The sequence below is a fragment of the Struthio camelus genome, chromosome 2 (genome assembly GCF_040807025.1).
Source record: "Struthio camelus isolate bStrCam1 chromosome 2, bStrCam1.hap1, whole genome shotgun sequence".
In the NCBI taxonomy this organism is placed as follows: Eukaryota; Metazoa; Chordata; class Aves; order Struthioniformes; family Struthionidae; genus Struthio; species Struthio camelus.
In genome coordinates this window covers 124,649,941-124,671,188 of record NC_090943.1, presented here as the reverse complement: position 1 = coordinate 124,671,188, position 21,248 = coordinate 124,649,941, and the positions used below count along the sequence as shown (strand labels likewise).

The 21,248-nt window shown below is 35.6% G+C and overlaps 1 protein-coding gene and 1 long non-coding RNA gene across 11 annotated transcripts in view; one reads left to right on the top strand and one right to left on the bottom strand.

The window, feature by feature from the left end:
- LOC104153508 (uncharacterized) overlaps positions 1-5,925 on the bottom strand; it is a 38,848-nt gene extending 32,923 nt beyond the window's left edge. The window contains exon 1 of the long non-coding RNA XR_696281.2: positions 5,848-5,925. This is a non-coding gene — a long non-coding RNA (uncharacterized lncRNA). The remainder of the gene's footprint in view (positions 1-5,847) is intronic.
- The window catches only part of RALYL (RALY RNA binding protein like), a 387,555-nt gene that overhangs the window by 300,112 nt on the left and 66,195 nt on the right, over positions 1-21,248 (top strand). For all 10 annotated transcript variants that reach the window (XM_068933792.1, XM_068933791.1, XM_068933793.1 and 7 more), the window contains one exon: positions 4,326-4,401. In XM_068933792.1, the coding sequence (XP_068789893.1) occupies positions 4,326-4,401 (76 nt within the window). The remainder of the gene's footprint in view (positions 1-4,325; positions 4,402-21,248) is intronic.

The window sequence follows — 21,248 nt, the reverse complement described above, 5'->3', positions numbered from 1 at the left end:
ATTCCACCCTTCCCTGCAATGTGCCTTGTGCCACATCACAGGACTTGATATGTAGGAATTCAAGTACTGGGAGACAAGCATTTTGAGAAGTCTTGGCTACAGGCTCTGCAATGTCAGCAAAGTCTGTGGGGAGTCTTCCCTAGACAGGAGGAGTGCTTCCCCCGCTGTGTGTTGCGAACCACAGCTGGATGCACACTCGACGAGGCAAGGAAAGTCTGCCCAGTGTCTGTGCTGTTACAGAGATGAGGAGGAAGTGCAAGGTTTACAGCAGTCAGGCAAAAATCAAGGAAGATAAATGTTCCACGTTAGCTGTAAAGAATGTCTACGTTTGTTCTGCAGCTAAGGGAGAGAGCATTCTCTCCAGCACCCTGAAAGAGCTGTTCTCATGCAAGAACTGTTTGTGAGGGGTATATGCCGGGGTCAGGATTTCTCCTTTTAGCTGTAACCTGTATTCACACCAACATAGCTCTTTGGAGAACAGGAAGAGACTTTCAGACAATGCCTAACACTTTTATCACTGAATAGTATTAAGAATGATAGCTTACATAATCCTATAGCCTCATTTCACTGTAGCAGTATTTAATGAAGGAAGAGATGGTTGAACAAAGCAATTTCATATACTATTCAACAACTGGCTCTTTCTGTATGAAGCATTAAAAATAGCCATCATCTTTGTACAAAAAAAAGCTTCCAATTACTTCAATGTTAACAGAAAATCCAAATGCAGCTGACAGTCCCACAAGTAAATTATTTTTAATGCTTTTATAGAAAAGGATGACGTGTGACCTGGACCTTCATTAAATATTTTACTAGCCATGAAAGTTAATTTTACTTTGTGTTCAATTTTCTGAGCGGTTGCTTCTTTACAGCTGCACTATTTTGGTGTAGAATTGAACAGAACTGAAAGCTGCACTTTCCTCTCTGCTTTCTTCACAGTTAAGTGCTAGATATGGGGAAGAGGAGATGATGAGTAATTGATGTAACATATGAAGAAAAAGGAAAACTATGATGTAAAAAATGTCATATGACTTCATTAAAATTCCTTTTGTATGCAGCAGGGAAGAGATTTATAGGACTGGTAGAGGAAAGAGTATAAAAGGAAGATAAATTAGCTTTAACTTTCTTGGTGTTTGCTTATGCTCCATGTAGCATGACTAGAGGCTTCTCTAAATTCTAAATTCTCTTAATTTTTCTCTTCTGATCCACATACTTTGGGTCATGTGAAGAAGAAGAAAGTGAATTATTTTTTTCCTATATCCACATTGATCTGCATATGGATTGTACATTCATTGTGTGAATTGTGTGAAAATTAATTTTAATTGCCATTCTGATATGCTTCAGGGGGGTAATACAATTGTGGCTTTTCATACTTCTCTTAAAGATTAGTCTAAAGCAGAGTTGGTCTAGACATGTACGATGAAACTTTTTCACCAAAATGTGAAGTCAAGCAAATGAAAGTGTTTTTCCAGGAAAGTCTCAGTTTCCTCAACCATTCTGAAGAAAGGGTGGACGAGTATCTGAAGAAACATTTCTTAGAAGATTGGTTGTTGAGGAGAGGATCAGCTGTTGAGCTACAGAGGACCTTAGAGTTTTCTTATGTCCAGGTCTTGGTTTCCAGCCTTTCTGACATGGACCTAGCATTCAGAGGTCATGACTGTGATAGTTAATTAAAGGTACCTGGTACTGTTCTCTTTCACTCAAAGCAGAGCCGTCACAACTACAGTGCCAATTAGCAGTAGTCTCTAGCCCATATAAATTCTCTGTCTAGAAATTGCATGGGAGAGTACTTGTTGGCTGTGGCTAAAAGCCATACCAGAAACCATTCTAACAATTTAATACAACAGACAATTGAGTTCTTGTGCCTGGGAATGGCACTGTTTAATTTTATAGCATAGTTTGTAGTCTGGGGCCTGGGGCTGGGATTTGCAGCAGAAAGCCTAGTAGTCCCAGTTTTCACAGATGGATCCAGTGACTGTCAAAGCTTCTAATTCGTGTCATTTATTTTTGTGAACCAAAAGAGTTGATTGATTTTATTTTATTTTTTTCTCCAATAAAAAATGTTAGCATCTGAAGGACAGATATACTGAGAAATACTGAAATACCTCCAGTGTGTGAAGACAACACTCTTATCATTGTTTACATTTGCAAAGGTTGTTTAAAGGCAACTGTACAGTTGCCTTCAGGACCAGATTGCTTAAGCAGCAAACCTATATTATGCAAAGCGTCAAGGCTGGCTGATATAGCCTCTCCAAAAACAAGAGGTTCATGCACCTGAGCCTTCCTAGAGGATGTGGACAGGTAGTGATGTGAAAGGCTGATAGAAGAAATGTAGATCATTCTGTTTTGAGTTGCTCTTCCGGATCAATTTATGTAGCCACTGAATACAATGTGTGTTTTCTCTAAATAGTTTTCATATTCTTCTTCTTCTTCTTTTTTTTTTTTTTTTTAAGTCAAGGCTTTTCTCCAGTTAATTGCTAGGCACTTTTCAAGATAATTAGAAATAAAAAGACCCTCTTTAAAATTATATATATTATATTGATAACACAAAAACTTTAATGAAATGTAGTTCTTGTATCTTAACCACCTTTTCTGTCTTAACAGGAACAGATAGTACTGAAAGTATTCTTTTTAATACAGAAAGTAATCTGTCTTGATTCTGCAAGCACAGAGAGCTGTGTTACAATGTACTGTTGTTTGCCCAGTCACTTTTGTATTCATAGTGATACCTTAAGATTTGGAATTTCAATGCTGAGTATATCATAATGTTGAACTCTAAGTGAACATTTATAGTATATGATCAGAGAAAATAATGTGAGAGTCCCTATGCTCTTCCATTCCCACAAAGAAGCAACATGAATCCCTCTGTTTTGTTGAGTTGTCTAGTTCATATTCATGTGTAAGTGCAGTAGCTAATTTTATCACCATAATGAGTGATACCTCTCTGCATTCCTCAGAGTGGAATCATTAATCCAGATAAATCTCTGTGCAGCAGCCAACAAATTTATCTGACACACAGTTTATGACCTACTAGATGTAAATGTCTGCTGTGAAGCTAATGATGGATGAAGCAAAAGAACAAGTTATCTCACAGGATTTTCAGTTGGGCTGGAAATGATCTATCCTGTGAAATGCTGACAAGTTCACTTCTAATCTTAGTTAGAAAATTGAGGCTGTAGTAGATAGTGCTGAAAAATAATGGGGTGAAGATCTGTTCTAAGTTTTCAAACTATTTCCTACATACATTCTTAAGTTAGTACAAGGTGCTCAGGGAGTAGCAGAGCTATTCAATCAGTTCCATATTAACAGAAAAGCCCCAAGTGCATATCTTTGCTATATCTTTTGCTTAAAATTAAGGGCGGCATAGCATCTCAAGGGAGAACGAAAACTGTCTTAATATTCATTCAAATTCAGAGACATAAGTAAAATAAGAAATATTAATATTTGATGGGAAACTATGATTTAAAAGTAATACAATTCTAAATTATTACAATACAAATCTAAAAGTAATACATTACCACAGAATGAACTACAATCATATTTAATTCCAAACACTTTTTATGGAGAAAATTTTATCCATAAAATACATTCAATAGGACACAGTTCTAATAAAAAACTTTTCATTTCCAATACATTTTATAATTTTAAATAAATGTTTTTTGAATTCAAAATATCAAATTTATACTGAAAACATATTTAAAATTATTTTAAATATTTGAAACATAGAATTGTCAATAGAAAAAAAATATTTTTCTATGAGAAAATCTGAGGAAGATTTCAGTAGTTCTCTTGTGAAACCAAGGACAGATTTACTGCAGCATCACTCGAATGTCATGAAATTTGTTTCCTGATCAAAAGTTCCTTAGTTCCTTCATCAGCATGATTCCTTGCAATGTTGACTTACAAAATCTAGTTTTTTTGAAAAAAAGCAAACAACTTTTTAATGTAGGGTTGTGTTTATATAGACAGCTTCCTAAACTTAGGCAAGATATTCTCAGCAGAATGGCCTGTGTTTCTTTCTCCATTGGTAAGTATCACTAGCATTCAAATGAATGGACGAATATTTGCTGGAATGTCTTTGAGTATGATTCAAAAGGAGGCAAGAATTGGAGATCCAGCATGGCTAATGTCAGTATAGGCTTTACATATTATTGTATTTCAAGGATAAATACACAGACATGATGTAAATGATTTTAAAAAATCAGGACTTTACATATGCTGTCCATTTTCACGGTCTGCTAATAATTTTCAGTGTCTTGAAGCTGTTTTTGCAAACTCACTCTAATTTTCAGATCTTTTATTTATGAATATCAATTGCTTACTTTCAGATATCAACATGGCAGGAGAACCAAAACCATACAGACCAAAACCTGGCAACAAGCGACCACTTTCAGCACTTTATAGGTAGGTGGGAATTCATCTTAGCTTACAACAACTCATTTTTTGTTAGGAAAATTGTGTAAATCTGAAATGTTTGTGTTCGAATATATCTACAAATTTCACTGCATATCACATGAGCTAGAAAAACTATATCTTCCCATTCGTGGTTTGATGTACATATAAAAGAGCCAGAAATCCCAAGCTCTTGTGCACACCAAACGTTTTAGAGCGCAGGAAAACAATCAAGTAGTGTTTAATGTTATATATATATATTAACTAGTTCTAGATCAAAATATTCTAACTTCCTAACATTAAGACTGTCTCTAAGATGTCTATCATAGAAAACTAATTGATACCAACTAGGAACAGGCCAAACAAACAAAATTCCTGACTAACCTTTGGATATATACATTAATGCATGAACTATTAGTGATTGTCTTCAAACAATTATGGAGGTCACATAAGGTGGAAAAGCAGTGTGTGTGGGCAGGCATCATATCAATTTTTCGGAAGAAGAGGAACAAGGAAATTTTCCAGTCAGCCTAGCTTTGATTCTTAGAAAAATACTTGAATAAATTATTAAATAATCAATTTATAAACACCTAGAGTATAATAAGGTGGTAAAAAATCCATCATAGAATTATTGGGAGCAAATAAACCAATATAATTTCCTTCTGTGAGAAGAAAGCTGGCTTAGGGTATAACAAGGAAACACTAGACACGATATATTGTCATTTTAACAAGCTTTGTCACTGGCCACACATGAAGTTTTCATAATCATGCTCAGGAAATATGGCTAGAAGAAATTGTCTAAAGGTAGGCATTCAACTGTTTGGAAGAACAGTTAATACCTAAAAATAGTGTTAAAGAGAACAACTAGTGTGCGTCAAAATTGTTATATCCTTTATGTTGCTATTTCTTTTAATGCTGCCTTATTGCAATTGTTACTACAAACATCACAGTTTATAAACTCATAGTCTATCTAAGCTATGGAGTTCAAGATGATAAATACAGTATTCCCCCGTAAAATATGGCACACATGAACATATAGACCTGTCACAGATGAGTGATGCACTTGTAAGAGAGAAATAGCAATATGTTTTATTGATACAAGACAGTGATTAAACAAAGTTCAGTGGTAAAATAAGGCAGTGGTTTAACAAGGGTTGATGACAAGGCACACTAGGTTATTTACTGCATAGAGGATACAGTCAGATGAAATCATCACGAAGACCCTCCCATTGAGTCTTGGGGTTCAGAGTGGACTCTCTTGCTTTCCAGACTCTTCCTTAGTCCCACACTTGCTCAACAGTTTATGTCTAAAGGATTAGGTTCACAATCAATCAAAGAGGTGACTTAGCAAAGTTACAAAGCTTCAGCATGGTACTGGTCTCTTACAGAGAAGATGTCATGGGTAAGGAATCTCTCGACCTCGAGGAGTAAAGTTTCAGCACGCTATTAGTCACTTACTGAGGATCTGTCGCGGGTAAGGAGTCTCTCAACACTGAAGAGTAACCTTGAGATTCACCGCCGTGCAGCCAGCTGTCGTGCAGGAGAGCTCAGTGGGCTCTAGGCTGGAACGCTATTTATGGACATGGAGTTTGACTCATGGTCATATGTTATTTGGTGTGGAGACCTGTTTTTTTGCAGATTTCATGCCATATATGGGGAAAAGATACCCTTTTTGCTGATCTCATGTGGCATAGGGGGATATATTCCTCTTTTTGCTGATCTCATGCTAGTTTCTGGCCAACTAATTGCAACCAGTATCGCCTAGTTCCTCCTTACCACCCTGGGCACTGTCAGCTATTTGTAGTCAGTGGAAGCCCGAGATAAGGGAGGGGGGTAGTTGCACTCCACCACACTTTGGGCTTGAGATGGGGGGGGGGGTAGTTGTGCTCCTCCACAAGACCCCAGTAAATATTGCCTTCCTAAGGACACTGTGGTCAACACTCTCCATTATGATCAACAGTAGTTTGCAATTAATTTTAGTGGCTGCAGATATTAGAGTTTTTTACTGTAGGCAGGGTGCCTGTTGGCCTTTATCCTCTGACCTTATTAAGAGATGAGGAAGAGTCCCGATACCTCCACAAATCATTTAAAAAACTAGGTGATCTGTGTCCTACCACATGGAAAACAGCTTCTTTGGGGTGTGCTAAGGAGAGCTTAGCAATTCCCAGGCAGCACCACAGAAACATTCTCTACAGCGAAAGAAGCTAAAAGGCCATTGAGGGAAAGCGAATTCATTAAAGAAGAGAGTGCAAAAATGGACTGCTCCTTTGCAGCTGAGAAGCCTGACTATATCTTTTTGCAAGGCTGTTAAGCCTCCCCTGGGGCATATACGGAGCTTCCCTTGAATTTCCTTGAGCACAGCCAGGGGCAGTAGAGCTCTGAGCAGCGTTCCCCTCCACCTCCCCCACAACTGGTGCCCATGAAGGTGTTGGTGGCCATGGCATTTTAGGATCAGGTTCTTTGTAATAGGGCAAGAGATCTATGTATGTATGAAAACATGTGTGAGACACAAACAGATAATGTTCCAGGATTATGTGTAGTTTTAGAAAACATGAAAACCAGTTATTTAACTTAAAAACTTGAATCAGCCTCTGTGACTAATCCCTTTTCTGATGCTCTGTTCCACATTAAGCATTTGAGCATAACCTATGCAGAAACCCCTAACAGAAGAACTTCCATGGTGGATAGACCTTAAAAATACTTTGAGAACCAAAAGAGTTAGGCTTTGCTTCAGAAAGCTGCTAAACACATTATTAATCTTAAGTATACTCTCTGAACAAGTACTACAGATGTACTTTGTGTTTAAATTTAACATAACTATTCTTTCCAGTAGCATTATTCCTGATTTGCTTTGTCGTTCAGGATGTGAGGGGAAACTTATATCCCAGAAGGTTCAAAATTGTTGTGAATTTCCTGTTTTTAGCACAACATTTCTGCAGAAAACCAAAAGCCTGCCAAATTTACATCTTTAAATTATTTTACAGCTTGTTATTTGGGTCTAGCCTCAAGCAGAAGCTAATTTTAATGGCTAATCTTCATATCTTTGAAACACAAGGTGTAGATTAAAAGTGCTGACACAAATGTATTAAAGCTGTGTTTGGGAGCATTGTTGTGGTAAAATGAAGAATCACACTATATCTTTTTAATTTACTTGTGTTTTGATCAACATTTTGCTGAAGTAGTTCTGTCAGCAGATGAAAGTCCATTTACTATAGATATGTGCCCCAACACGCCAAAGCAGAATCAGCCACAAATAATTTGATGGGCTGACGTTCTGTTTCTCTACCTCATAAACAAATTTTTAAACTATTTATTGTTCATTTCAGTCCACCACCTTGTAATGTAAGGCATTAAATATATGATCTAAAAGCTTTTCCTCACTTGTGGAGGTTTTACTCTGTTTATAAAAATAGGACAGCATTCTCTTTAGCATAGTTCTTCATTGTGGAGGTTCCTTAGGGCTACATCCACACAGGTAAATGCATACACTCCAGTGGAGTAGAGCAGTTGTGCACATACCACTCGTGGCTTGCCTCCTTTCAGGACAGACTGAGCAAGTCCACTGTGTACATCTGTCAGCCTTGGGATCTGCTCAGGGTGTCATCTAGCACCCTGTTAGCACTAACAAAAAACTTTTTTTAAAAAGGGATTCAAGGAGTATGTGTGGTGTTTGCTTTAGAGTAACTAGAATAATATAAAGACTAGGGGGGTCTAGCAAAGTGGTGGGATTTTTAGTGCCATGAAAATGGCTTGCTGGCCCCAGTGTGTGACCCTCAGGTCACAGCTGGGAGCTGCTGGAGACCATGTCGGGCACAGGGAGCCAAATTTAGTCCAGTATTACCAATGCTGCCTATTGAGAGGGGCTTGGGACCCAAGAACCACAACTAAATCTCTTTTCTGAGAAAACTAGTTTACCCAGAGTAAACCTTGCATGTGTGTAAACAATATTAATATAATGTAGGTAAGTAGCAGACTAGGATCTAGAAGTAAACTAGGAGACTTAAGTTACTCATCACTGTATAGGAATCTGTTTACTCTCCTTGCTCTACACACTTAATATTGTAGTTGACCTACAAACATTTCAAAGACAGATTTAGCTGAGAGTAAATGAAAAGTCATTTTACATTACTTGTTCCTTCCTCCCCACATGGGTTATTTTCATCTTTGCCACAATCCAAGCTTCCTCATAATGCTACAAATAGCAAAACAGACTTTACTAGTTTGCCATATCTTGAAGGCCACTGAGGAGGTATTCAAGCTATATTATTCCCAGTATTCCCAGTGCTGAGGGTGAAGCCTTCTAGCCTGTGGTGCATCAGGACTGAGTGAGGTGAGTAGCGGGATGAGGTAACAGGACCAGGAAGTAGTGAATGAAATAATCTCTGAGACCATCTCCGATCTAGTCTCGGCCGGCCTGACTGCTAGTACTGGTTTGTTTCTTGTAGCACTGCCTATTTATAGCACATGGTAGTCTTGGCAAAGGTTTTCCTTGAGGACAAATTCTTTCCAAGATGCTCTCTAAAGTTGCAAGCTTGTGGTTCAGTGCTCTGAGTGGTATTAGATTCCACAGTCATTTCCCATTCCCGTTCCCAACAACTTCTCTAGGTTTATTTATCTAAATGTTTATTTAGGATGCTTGATCTAACATACTACTAATTAGCCATATTAAATAGCTTTTTCTTTACAATTTCATAAGTCTCATGGTCTCTGAAGAAAATTATTTCTTTCAAAAGTCTTAATATAATGGAAAGAGATGCTGTTCTATTTTCAGGATATAATTATGTCTTTATATCAAAGATTTATTTTTTCTTCTACAAAAATACTTTATCAATTTCCTCAGTACATTTTACTGTGATAATCTCCATCACAAAGTTGATTGGATTATGTTACATATCTTGCGTTGCCTTTGGTTTTGCAGCTTTATATTATAGCTGAGGCTTAAAGAATTTCTCACACTGTGAGAAATTTCATTACTTACTGTCTGCTTCTCTGATTTATTTTAAGATATCTTTTATAGAGTTTGGTTTGGCTTGGTTCTCCTTTCAATTGTCAGAACTATCCATTATTTTGAGTCATTGTTCTGAGAACCACTGGTTGTTCTTACTCATTTCAGGAGAAAGGTTAGAAAGCACAGTGATGGGCAAGGAGATCACATCTTCCAGGGTAGGGGGATTCTTGAGATTCTTCCTCCTCTTTGAAAGTGTTACATAAACTCAACAAATTGTATGCCAAACAAGCATTTCTATTCTATTTGAAAACTGCAGTATTTTGCAAAATTCCTGCAGTGGTGCACCGTTGGCAGTATATTAACAATATGATGGTGTATATTGAAAGTAACTACAGGTATAAAGGTCTTTCTTGATTGAATATTGTTCTAGATTTCCAACAACTTTCTTATTTATTACTTATCTTTTGTTAATACATTTTTGTATTTTTTTTTTTCATTATAGACATAACAACAGCCTAGGGATGTAGTTCAGCCAATATAACATAAACCTGAGCAATTATTTTTTGATACTTTAAATTTACATTAAAAATGAGATTATATTACTTACTCTTTTCTTAACATACAGGCTAAAAATTCATTTATATTATGAAATATAGTGTTTTAATAAATATTTTACATTAAGATTACATAGTGTGATATTTCTTTTGAACGAAAGTACTTCCTTTTTTTACAGGAAAGTATCCTCTTGATACCTTCGATTACCTTTCTTCATGAAATGAACTATTTTATTTCAGTGCTGCAGAATGAATCTAAGATGACTGTTGCTCTACAGTTCTTCTCCTGACAAAAGATCTAGTGCCCATAAAACATTTCAAGGCATTTTTAAGTGGAGATAAATTTGAGTCCTGTAGAAAATAATTTACATTCATATCCTCAAAGTGTTTTCTTGGTGGTCATAATAGCTCTCACTATTGCATAGTAAAATAGTCATTCAGTTTGAAATTATCAGTTAAATTTAGTGGGAATATATCTTGTGTCAAGAACTTAAGTAGCATTCTCAATGATATTAAAAGCATTCAAAGACGTAGATATAAAGCTCTAGCAGAGAACCAGCTGTACTCTGTTGTGCCCATTACCTATTCTTCAGTTTCAATGATTCAATCTATGCTAAATTTTTATTTTCTCTCTTTCAAGGAAAATCTCCCGTGTCAAATAACCAATGAAAACACAAAAATTAAGAGAAAAATTCTCTGCTGACAGAAGGAAATAGATGCACCTCTGCATTGTTTTTGAGTGATGTTGGTGTACCTGCAAACTATTTGTCCCAGGGATGTTTAAAAAATAAATCTAGATACTCAGAAGGGTTGGGGGAGCCAGCCAAGGGCACAACTGCCTTTCACGTGGTCCAGACAGACCATGAACATATAACACTGGATGAATTTAATGGGAGGAGGTGGGGGGTCTCAGGTCCTTAGTCTCACCCAGGAAAACCTTTGCTTCTGGGGCAAATTGTTGATAAATATCTAAATATGTCAAATATACTTGTTCATCCAATCATATTATGTCTAATCTCTATGCAGTCAGTCTAATAACATCTAGGATAGGACTTTTTTTTTCCCTGTAGTCTTCCTCTTCACTATTTACGGTGAAGGAGGAAATTGTTAAAAATATTATTTTAAAAAATTTCCCCTTTAGAAATCCTAAGTAACTGGGGACAGATATCCTACCTTGACTTACTGTATATCCTAAATCTTACAGCTTTGTCACATTTGTTCACATTCCCTTTCACCAGAGATTTTAAACTGTCATCTTCACTTAGATTCATTTTAAGGTGTGGTCCTTCATAGACTTAAAGAATTCTTTCTTTTCTTCCCATCTACCCAGAAATTATTCTTTAGGCCTCCACAGTTTTATCTTAGTTTAGCTTTTTTCTTTTTCTTTTGTTAAAAGGAAGCTACTAACACCAAAATACCTGCATCTGCAGAGGAGGTCTGTCACTTTTCCTAGTTCAGTACTTTTTCTCTCACAGAAGATGATATATGGCATCATATGCCTTATGTTGTTTTCTTCTGCAGAAGCCCAGACACCATAATCACACTCGTGCTCAAAGATTAGCAAGTTTGGAAAGAATACTGCCTGTTTTCTCATTGTTGCTTTTTTTCTCAGTCCTTAATCTTCTTACTTTTTTTCATTTTCTATGAAACCTAAAGTGGTGTACTGCAGCTAAAATAACCAACTGTGAAACTCTATCTCATTTTTTCATGTTTTTCTGTCATTGTTTATATCTAAGTGGAATAGAAAAATATATTCATAGCCTTCTAATTGCATTGAAATTAATATAATTCCTTTTTTTTCCCCCTGAATTGTGCTGCTAATAAGAACTAAAAAACCTTGGCTAATAATAAAAAAAATACATTCTTAAAAGATACAGATCACTGACTCTTTTGCCTACAGGCAAAAAGAGACAGTATTTTTGGTCATCCTTTCTGTTTAAAGCTAGGCAGGCTGAGCTCAATTCCTATCAGCTTACTATTTCTAAGATTTCCACCCGTTACTGCTTCATGGGTTCTTACATTTGATTTAAGAAATAATCAGAGTTTGAGTTCACTGGATTCTAGCAGAAAGACAATGCATTCTGTAGATCATCAACTGTGCTTCTATTGACTTAAAAAGAAAAAGGTTGTACCACAACGTATAAAGAAAAATCTGAAACAGAACCCTTTGTTATTTTTCCACATTCGAGTTTTAGCGAGGCAGACAACATAGAAATGGTGTTCAGTTTTGCAACCACTGTTGTTCAGTAACTGTCTTATTGACATTACAGAGGTCTTAAAAGTAAGGACATGGAGTTCATGACACAGAACAGTGAAGGGCCTGTGTTAGTATGAAGAGCAAACAGCAGGTTTCCTCATTTTGAGGGATTCAGTAAGCCCTTAATCGGTGCAGTAATCAGAGATACAGGAGACGGTTGTGTTACAGAGCACCACTTTGTGAGCTTGTAATTAAACATTGGTTCTCACATAATGTAACACCTCTAATTGTATAGAAGGCTGTAATTCAGTTTGAGAGCTGCTGGTGTACTGCAAGGGCACAGTTTAGGTGCCTTGCAAATCACGATAGAAATATGAGGTTGTATTATGGATTTAATATTTTGTGATAAATAAGGAAGGCTGGAAAAATGAAAGGCTGCAACTTGTAATGTTTTAAAATCCTATGAATAATATAGGAAAAAAGAGTTTTAAACTGTACCTAGTTTAAGAGAAAATGAATTATTGAGTATTACAAATAGCATAGAATGCTATGCTGGGTGTACTGCAGAGGGATAACAGCAAAATATTAAAATTTGGTTAAACATTAATAACAAAGTTACCCTGTAAATTTATGTTTTTATGATTGTTGCTAGTATTGGCATATCCTGTTCAAAAAAATGTTATGCAGCCTGCCAAGATTGATACCTAGACACAGCAGCTGGTACCTAATGTGAAATGTTTTTTTAAGGGCTATGTTACAAGTTATATGTCTTTTTGGTATGTTGCTGGTCTTCCTGACACTTTTAGCTAAGCACTGGCTTTTTAACTGAGCAGTGAGAAATGTATTCACAAAGGTGTGTGAATTTGTTCCGGGTTGTAAGAACCGAACAATTTTAAATACTAACTGGCATCAAAAACATGTTACCTTTTTCAGACTTCCAAGAGTGAGATTATGCCAGGAGACAGCACGATAAACATGAATCATGCTTTGTCAGAGCATTGCACCTCCAGTATCTACTTTTAAGTGTTAATAGTGCCATTGAGGGAAAAGGAGATTAAGCCTCTACCCTATGGATCCCCAAAGGCAATGTCTGCATTAGCCTTCATCTATTTTTTTGACCACAAATAGCTATTCAGTAACACAGTATTGATTGTACGCATTAGATCAGTCAACACTTTTGTTCAGCCTACCCTGATGAACTCAGTCTGTATGTTTTTAGCCCAGAACATATTGACTTAAACATTCTTATTCTAATTCAGAATAGAAGAAGGTCAGATGACATCGTCTTCATGCAAAGAATGATTAAAGCTGACAGAAAGTGGACTCTAAGGTAGATAACTAAGTACTCTGCCATATTTCTTTCCAAACTCTTTCTCTTGGTGGAAGCATGGATTTTTGCAAAATTTAGCTACTACCAGCATGCCACAGGAAAAAGCAAATTAAATTGACAGCAGTGGAATGGAGCTACTTTTATTCTCCAGAGTTTGTTTCCATTTATCACATGAGCAAAGTACCAAATTGAGCATGTTTTCAATTGGGGAACGAGATCAGAAGCAGGAGTGCCTGTACCTGAAAAAGAAAAGAAAAAACTTATTGAATCAGACCATGGATTTTTTCTGTGAGTGGAAATATCATAAAGATGTGGTGTAAACACAATTCAGTTTAGTTTCCTTATCATTCCATTAGGCTTAAGGAGACTTTTCTTGGTCAGTGTGGAAATAAAATTTCCCTCCAAATCACAACTTAGTTTTTCTCAGATACGCTTACCAATATTTATCTCAGCTAAGAGAATCCATTCCACAGTTCAAGATGTGTCCAATAAATATCTTAATTTTCTTTTAAATTTTCTTTTTAAATTTTAGGATCTATAGAGGAAAACACATTAAAATCAAGTACAAAATATATTCAGCTACTTAGATGGATATGATAATATGTTTTAGTTCTAGCTCTCTGAAAATAGTACGCCATTATAGGACCTTCAAATGACTTGAAGCTTTTGTTTTTTCCTCTCTTCTTGCTGCCTACAATTTAGGTCACTCGTTAGGATTTTGAGAAACTACTTCCTGTACTATTGGTCTCCATTTCTCCCTCTCCCCCTCACTCCCCCCAAAGCCCCTCCATCCTATTTGTATTATAATCGCTCATTCTGCATCCAATGTGCCAAAGTCCACTTTTACTCATATATCAAAAGCAACTTTTGCATATGCTGACATGCTTCATTGTAGCCTCTTGCTATTGTGAAAATTAGCATAGGGAAGTGGAAGGAAGTAAATGCTTTAAAGAACCTAGGTTGAAAGCTACTTTTTTTTTTTTTTTTCAGTTTTACAACTGTCAATTTTTAGAGACAGTACAGGACAGATTATTCAGTCACACTCTCCTAACTGACAGCTATAGATTATCTATGCTATTAATTCATACAAAACTAAATCTTAAGGGGTATTTGACCCCCTACTCATGCCACTAATTTGATATTTAAAATTATGTATCTAGATTCAGGATTCTTGTAGGAAACTAGCTAAATTTCATCATGATTTGTACATCTGTCATAAACATACTTTATAAAATGTGGCATAAAAAATTAAAAAGGATAAAACTTACCTTTTCTTGGGTTGACTTTGAAAATGTCAATTGTTTTACAAGTGGTTTTCAGTGCACAGCTGCCAAAGTGTTAAGTTAGACAGCTTGACACGATATACTGTAGGCTGTATCCTATGTTAAATGTCCCCTAAAAACTTTTTGCCCCATGGAGTGTCCTGGTGCTGCCATACAACGGGCCTAGGAGCTAAGCAGGACTGTCTAAATAAAATGCACTGCCAGTAAATTTTGCAGTATTTTTGAAAATAAGTAACTGATATTTTTGCATATCCTTTTTGATTGTCCAGACATATAAGATGCTTAAAAAATCAAGTAATATATATGCTCAGAAAAATATTCCATTCCTTTCTCTGCAAAATTCTGAAACAGGTAAAAGCATTATATTAACACAAGAACAGCAGATAGTGAGCACTGAACCCTCTAATAAGAGTACATATTCTGAAGACTGAGGATACTCTGGCCGTGCTCTCTTACGGGAAGCAACCACAGTTTCTGTTTTGTGTACCACCAAAAATTATGTTGCATAAAATCCTCAATCCCTACAGATATGTTGGAAAATCAACATCTTTCGGTACAAATATTTTCTCATGGGACTAAGGAAAAACTCATACTTCAAGAAATGAGCTAAATTATTCCTATTATTAAATAATTATCTTCATTAGAAATCAAAAGATAGTAAAAAAAAGCTATTCTTTTCATTCAGACTGCATGATGTGTTGGAGTACTTATATAAATGACTATGTAACAACATCACATAATTGCTATGCCTCAAGACATTGGAACAAATCAGTAGTTAAAATAGACTGAAACAGGGGCTATTCTGAAATATTCCTAGAACAGATATTAAAAAGCATCTGTGTGACTTAGGACTTGCTTTGTAGGCAGTCATTAGCTCCTGAGTGCTGGAGACATCTTTCAAAATGGGAATGAGATGGAACCAGCTAAGGATTACCTAGCAAAAACTATTTCTCTGGCGAAGGTCAAAGCGTCAGTAGAATAGTGGCATGCTAATTTAGTCTAGTACCCTTTACCCTTGTTTCCTACTGTCTCATCTGCTGTTTGTCCATGACTTTCATATTCTGTAACTCTAGCAAGCTGTTGTAGGCCAGCTGTTGTCCCCTAAGGTCTATAAATACAGACTTTCAGGCTTCTTCTCTTGGATCATAGCAGATCTAAATCATAGAAACTCTAGCTACGAGATTATCAGCAAGAATCCCCAGAGTGGAAAACACCAGCTCCAGCTAATACTTTCAAGGTGGGAGTTCCTTGTTTCACAGAGGGTCCTTGGAGGACCTAATAACCTCTGTCTGACATGGAGCATGCAGCATTTTAGAGCTCCTTGTCACCTTTTAAAATAAATAAGTATTTTTTTGTGTGTTTTTGGTGGATGGGGGTGGGGGGGGGAGTTGGAGGGAGGAATCTTCTGTAGTGCGTACTAACCAGTTCCTTCTTTTCGTTTCTCAAGTGGACATGTGAAACAGCTGTTCATTATCTTTCTTCTAACAACATTTCACATTGTTTCCATGTTCTAGACTAGATAAGCCTTGCTTATCAAGCTATTCTTCAAACATTAGGTTTTCTAAGCTCCTCCTTGCTCTTTATTACTCTCCCTTTGATTCTTCTCCATTTGCCCACATCCCTTTACAAAACACTGTGCCCAAAGCTGGCACAGTGAAGCAACTGAGGGATTCATCAGATCTGAGGAGAGAAAGATGTTTTAGAACGTCCCAAGTAAGTTTCTTCTTTTGGAACAGTATCATGTTACTTAGTTTTTGCTCTCCTCAAACTCTCTTGCAACACCTAAGCAGTTGTTCTGCATTTCATATATGTACAAAGTAATTCTAGTTCCCAAGTTCTGCTTGGACTTGTCTTTTTTCTTTTTTTTGGTGAAATTCATCACACTAATTTCAGACCATTTCTCTAATTTATCACATAGGATTCAAATTCTAACTCTGTTTTCTAGGCTGCTTGAAATCCCTTCCAGCTTTTTATCATCTATGAATTTTATAAGCAAACTCTCCATTTTGTTGTTCAACTCATTAATGATAATATAAACTAAAATCAAACACAGCGTGAGTGTTCCTACTTAATATGAGCCATTTGGCATTTTCCCATTTGGCATATTCCTTTGTGCATGGTGATGTTTATTGATTTGTTGTATTGTATGTATTGTATCTTACCACCTTAAGGTTATAAGTTGGTATTTTCACAGTTTGTATATGAGTCTGTCATATAGGATAATATCAAAAGCCTTAAAAATCAGGCTAAGTCATATCTATTTTCTGTCTCTTCTGTTATGCCCTAAGTCAATTATACTGTCAAAGGAGGGAATGAGGTTGTTTTGACATGTTTTGTTTTTGACAATACACATTTGTTAAGTTCTTTCACATTATTAATCTATGTGCTTACAAATTTATTAATCTTACAGTTATATTCAAAACTGACTTCTGAGAAAGGCCGTCTATACTGAGAAATGATATTTTAAGGTTACAATACTCTGATTTCCTTTCATATTTTGAAGGAAATAGTGAATTTCTTTTATTTTACACTAGCTTTTTTATATTTCAATATGTAGCGGAAGCATTTAGCTCTGGAATGGAACTTTCCAAGTTGCTTCTATACTTTCATATTAATACAATATTTGATATTATACAATAATAGTAAAAACAATACAGTTCATGTTGTTTTTCAAACCAGTGTCATTACTTGCAATGTCAACCACCAGTTGAAAGTAGAATTTTTTAATTTTTCTAAAACACTGGTAAAAGCTGACATAAAGCTGCAAATCATTCCTCCGCACCCTCTGATTCTGAAGCACTTTTGATAGATCAAGTCTTCTATATAGCTGATCTAACATCTATTTATTCCAGAACATGACAGTGCTCCTTAATAAAATTTGCCAACATGTATAATGTTATTTGTGGAAATTTCAGAAGAAGGAATGTGCTTCTTCCCTAATTCCATCTGACAACTGTTCCTTATGTCCTGAAACATTATCTTGGACTATAATAGCTTTAAGTCACAGAAACTGTAAGTGACATCAGTAATCACAAATGTTGTATACTGCTTTGAAAAAGAAAGACAGAAAGAAAACAACTAGTGTGCATCAGCAAAGATGTCTTCAGTGTCCAAAGCCTGTGGAAGTAACATAAAATAATATTCTTCTATAAATTAAGATACATTTTAATTAGGCCTGGTTGTACCGCATAAAAATATTGAGAGTTCCCAAAAGCTGTAATGAGTATACTTTAGAAAAACAGAGGAATTAGAGGATAAAATTTGAGCAGTACTGCTTATAAAATTCTGAAGGAAGATGTTTTCTGATTACTATGGACTGTTGGACAAATCACAAAATTACAATGCAGAGAAAAATGCAACCCTAGCTGATCACTAGGAATGGCACACTACCTCAGAGTTTTCTTTGAAATGTCTCTTGAGTAGTAACTTGTACTTGGTTATCATTTTAAAAATAAATTCATGGGCAAACAGGGAGAACTGTAAATCTGAATCTTCTTTACCTTCACATATTTTTGCTAAATCTTTGGTTCCCAAAGCTGTATTGTGCAGAGGGATAAACATGCTTGATGGTTAAATGTCAATCACATCAGTCATACAAAATATACATTAATGCTATGCAACCAATCCATTAAGTGATTAAAGTCTAAAATGCCTTTTAGCTGGACAGACTTCCAGTGCTAGGATGTAAATTTTGAATCCTCTGGATTCAAGGTTTAGAGGTATTAACTATTCCAGTCCCCTCGAGAACTAGAGCTGCTATTCTTGGATTTACAATCAAACAGGATAATATCTGAAATTAGCAGCACATTCAGGTTATCTTTCCTAGAAAATCTGATTTCAAGAATGTAAACCCAAATCACTAGTGATTCTTCTAAAAATTTTTGGCTCCTGATCATTGCTTTACTTGATTCAGGATAGACAGTTTTGTTGCCCTGAAAAATCAGAATAAGATCCCTAACAAGTGCCCAACATTCTACATATTTTGTTTACTTAATCTCTAGAGATGAAAATATAAGATCATCATCAGGAAGAATATATTGATTCAAAATAAGTTACCTTAGAGAATGCTTGGCTAAAATCCCATTTGCTTGTGGACAGCACTGATATTGTTAGTAATACTATCTACTTTTTCCTATAAATAGGTTTTGGGATGGAGAAGCAAAGATTTTTTAATAAGAAATGATATTGTTTTATATATTTTGGGTCAGGCCTGAGATATAAAAAGCCATCTTACTTGTAATCTCAACAGGACAATTATGCAAGGAAAATTGATTTACTTTGGGATCTTTCTAGTCCTCAAATGATTGGTTTACAAGTCATATAGGAATGCACATGCCCTTAGCCTATTCATATTTCTTTCCATGTTTGTCTACAAACTTTGAAATATTTGTCCATCTACATGTTCACCCCATGTCAAAGATGGGATTTAGTTTATTAGCATTAAAATAAGCAAACTCAATAGCAGAAAAAAAAAAAAAGAAATATACAATTATATTAAAAAGATCCTGTAAAGTGTCTCTCCCAGATTAGGGCAGGTTGCAAACAGTAAAAATGTTGCTAAATGGGAAATTTTTTAGTGTCCTTATTTTAAACACAGAGAGTAAAAGTACTAGTAGCATAACATTGGGTTTAAATTCATTGTCCATGCCTGTTTGGTTTACAGTAACTGATTTTAACTGAACTGTTTACATAGGGTAAAAAATGTTTTTCCTTCTCTACAAATTTACCTATTATCTATAGATAAGAAATTCAGACCTTTCAGAAAGTCTTAGCTCAGAATCACAGAGCAAATGAACCCCCATAATGCTATTGATCAGCCTGCCTCTCTCCTACTTAAACTGATATATATTGCCTTGTCATTTTGACAAATTAATTTTCTTGTGAGAAGACCATTTCAGAAAAAAAGAAAATCCTGATCACTTAAGGTTCATTACCATTCCTACATAATTAAAACATGATTACTTTTGTTTACTGCTCAATCTAATTTTTCTTGCACGTCAATATATTTTTTGCAAGAAATAACATTTCTATTTTAATATTTTTCCTGGAGGTGTATGACAGCACTTCTCTTGCAGACTATCAGGATTACTCTTTTTGAGGTATATTTAATTATGTGAGACTTCTTCAGAACTCTGGGGAATTTGGTTTACTGCAGGCTAGAAAGGAAGATAGAAAATCTATAATTTATATTGATAAAATTCACAAGTAAGATGATGTAGTATGCTATTTTACATGGTGTTGCAGTTTTAAAATCTTTATATTAATTTGCCATATGCTGAATTGCTAACTTAAATAAAAGTTCAACAGATAATTGTATTCATTTACTATGAGGAACGCTTGAACTAGTTTAAAGTAATGCAGCAAATTATCTAAAACCATTTAGTCAAATATACTGGAGAGGGGTCAAACTTAGGGCAGCACTATTTAAATCAAATTGAAATCCATCTTGAGAATGTATTTCAGATAGATTTTTAATTGCAGTATTTTGTCCACAGGGCATTATATCACATGCTCTTCGTTTCCAAGTAAAATCTACCAGAATATCCTCCATGATAATAGCACCATTCCAAGTCTCTCTTCACTACGAAGTTTTTGTGTTCTATATGTGAATACGCATGGAGGCTTTCAGATTTTCCTCATTTGCCTTATAATTAATCTGTCACACCAAAGCCAGAGTACTTTCCAGGTCTGATTTATTTCATTAAGCCGATAAAACAACAAAAAAATAAATTAGGTGAATTTTTCTTCATATCTCAGAGCAAAACTGCAAAGATCAGTCAGATGTTTTTCTAACAGTGCCATGCACAAGAAGAAAAGGAGAAGTATTTCCCCACAGCACAGCTTCAGGCTTGTACTACTTTTGCAGGAACATAGTGTGTAGCAGCACACAAATGCATCAGCAGTCTCTTTTTCTAGCCTCCTGCTTCCATGTGGATCACAGTTTCAGAAAGAGGTGGAAAGACTAGCTGTAGCCATGAGGGCAATAATTTGTGGATGCATGTTGGCCTTTCCTCAAGCCCTCTGTAGGTAGCCCTCACCTCTGCTAAAGATCTAATCCCAGGAAACTAAGTTTAAAGTACATTAGAAGCCAGCACTGTAAATGAAGATAAGCTCTTAAGCTATTTCCAGTAGTGAATCTGGAAAATCTTCTTCTTGGAAAGTAAATGCTTTGCAAAAAGCTGGTGTGCATTATTAAAGACAAAATCATATAATCCTTTCAAAAGCACAATGACAAATTCAATTTTGGAAATACCCTTCTGGATAGATGGCAATAAACATTTAAATTGATCTCCTTTCTTTTTTTTTGGCAAAACCTTTTTACTATTTTGAATAATAAATGCAAGTATAGTGGTTTGCTTTTCCACAAAGGAAGCCCTGAAGAAAAGGGTTGTTTTTAAAAAATTGAGATATACTTTATTTAAAACCTTATATTCTACTTCAGAGTAGTTCGTTGTGGGATTGAATAGATTTTGAATGGGAAGGGTCGTCATAGGTGAAATGTTCAGTTTCAGAAATGATATATTCCACTTTTCTTAGAAACACTCTT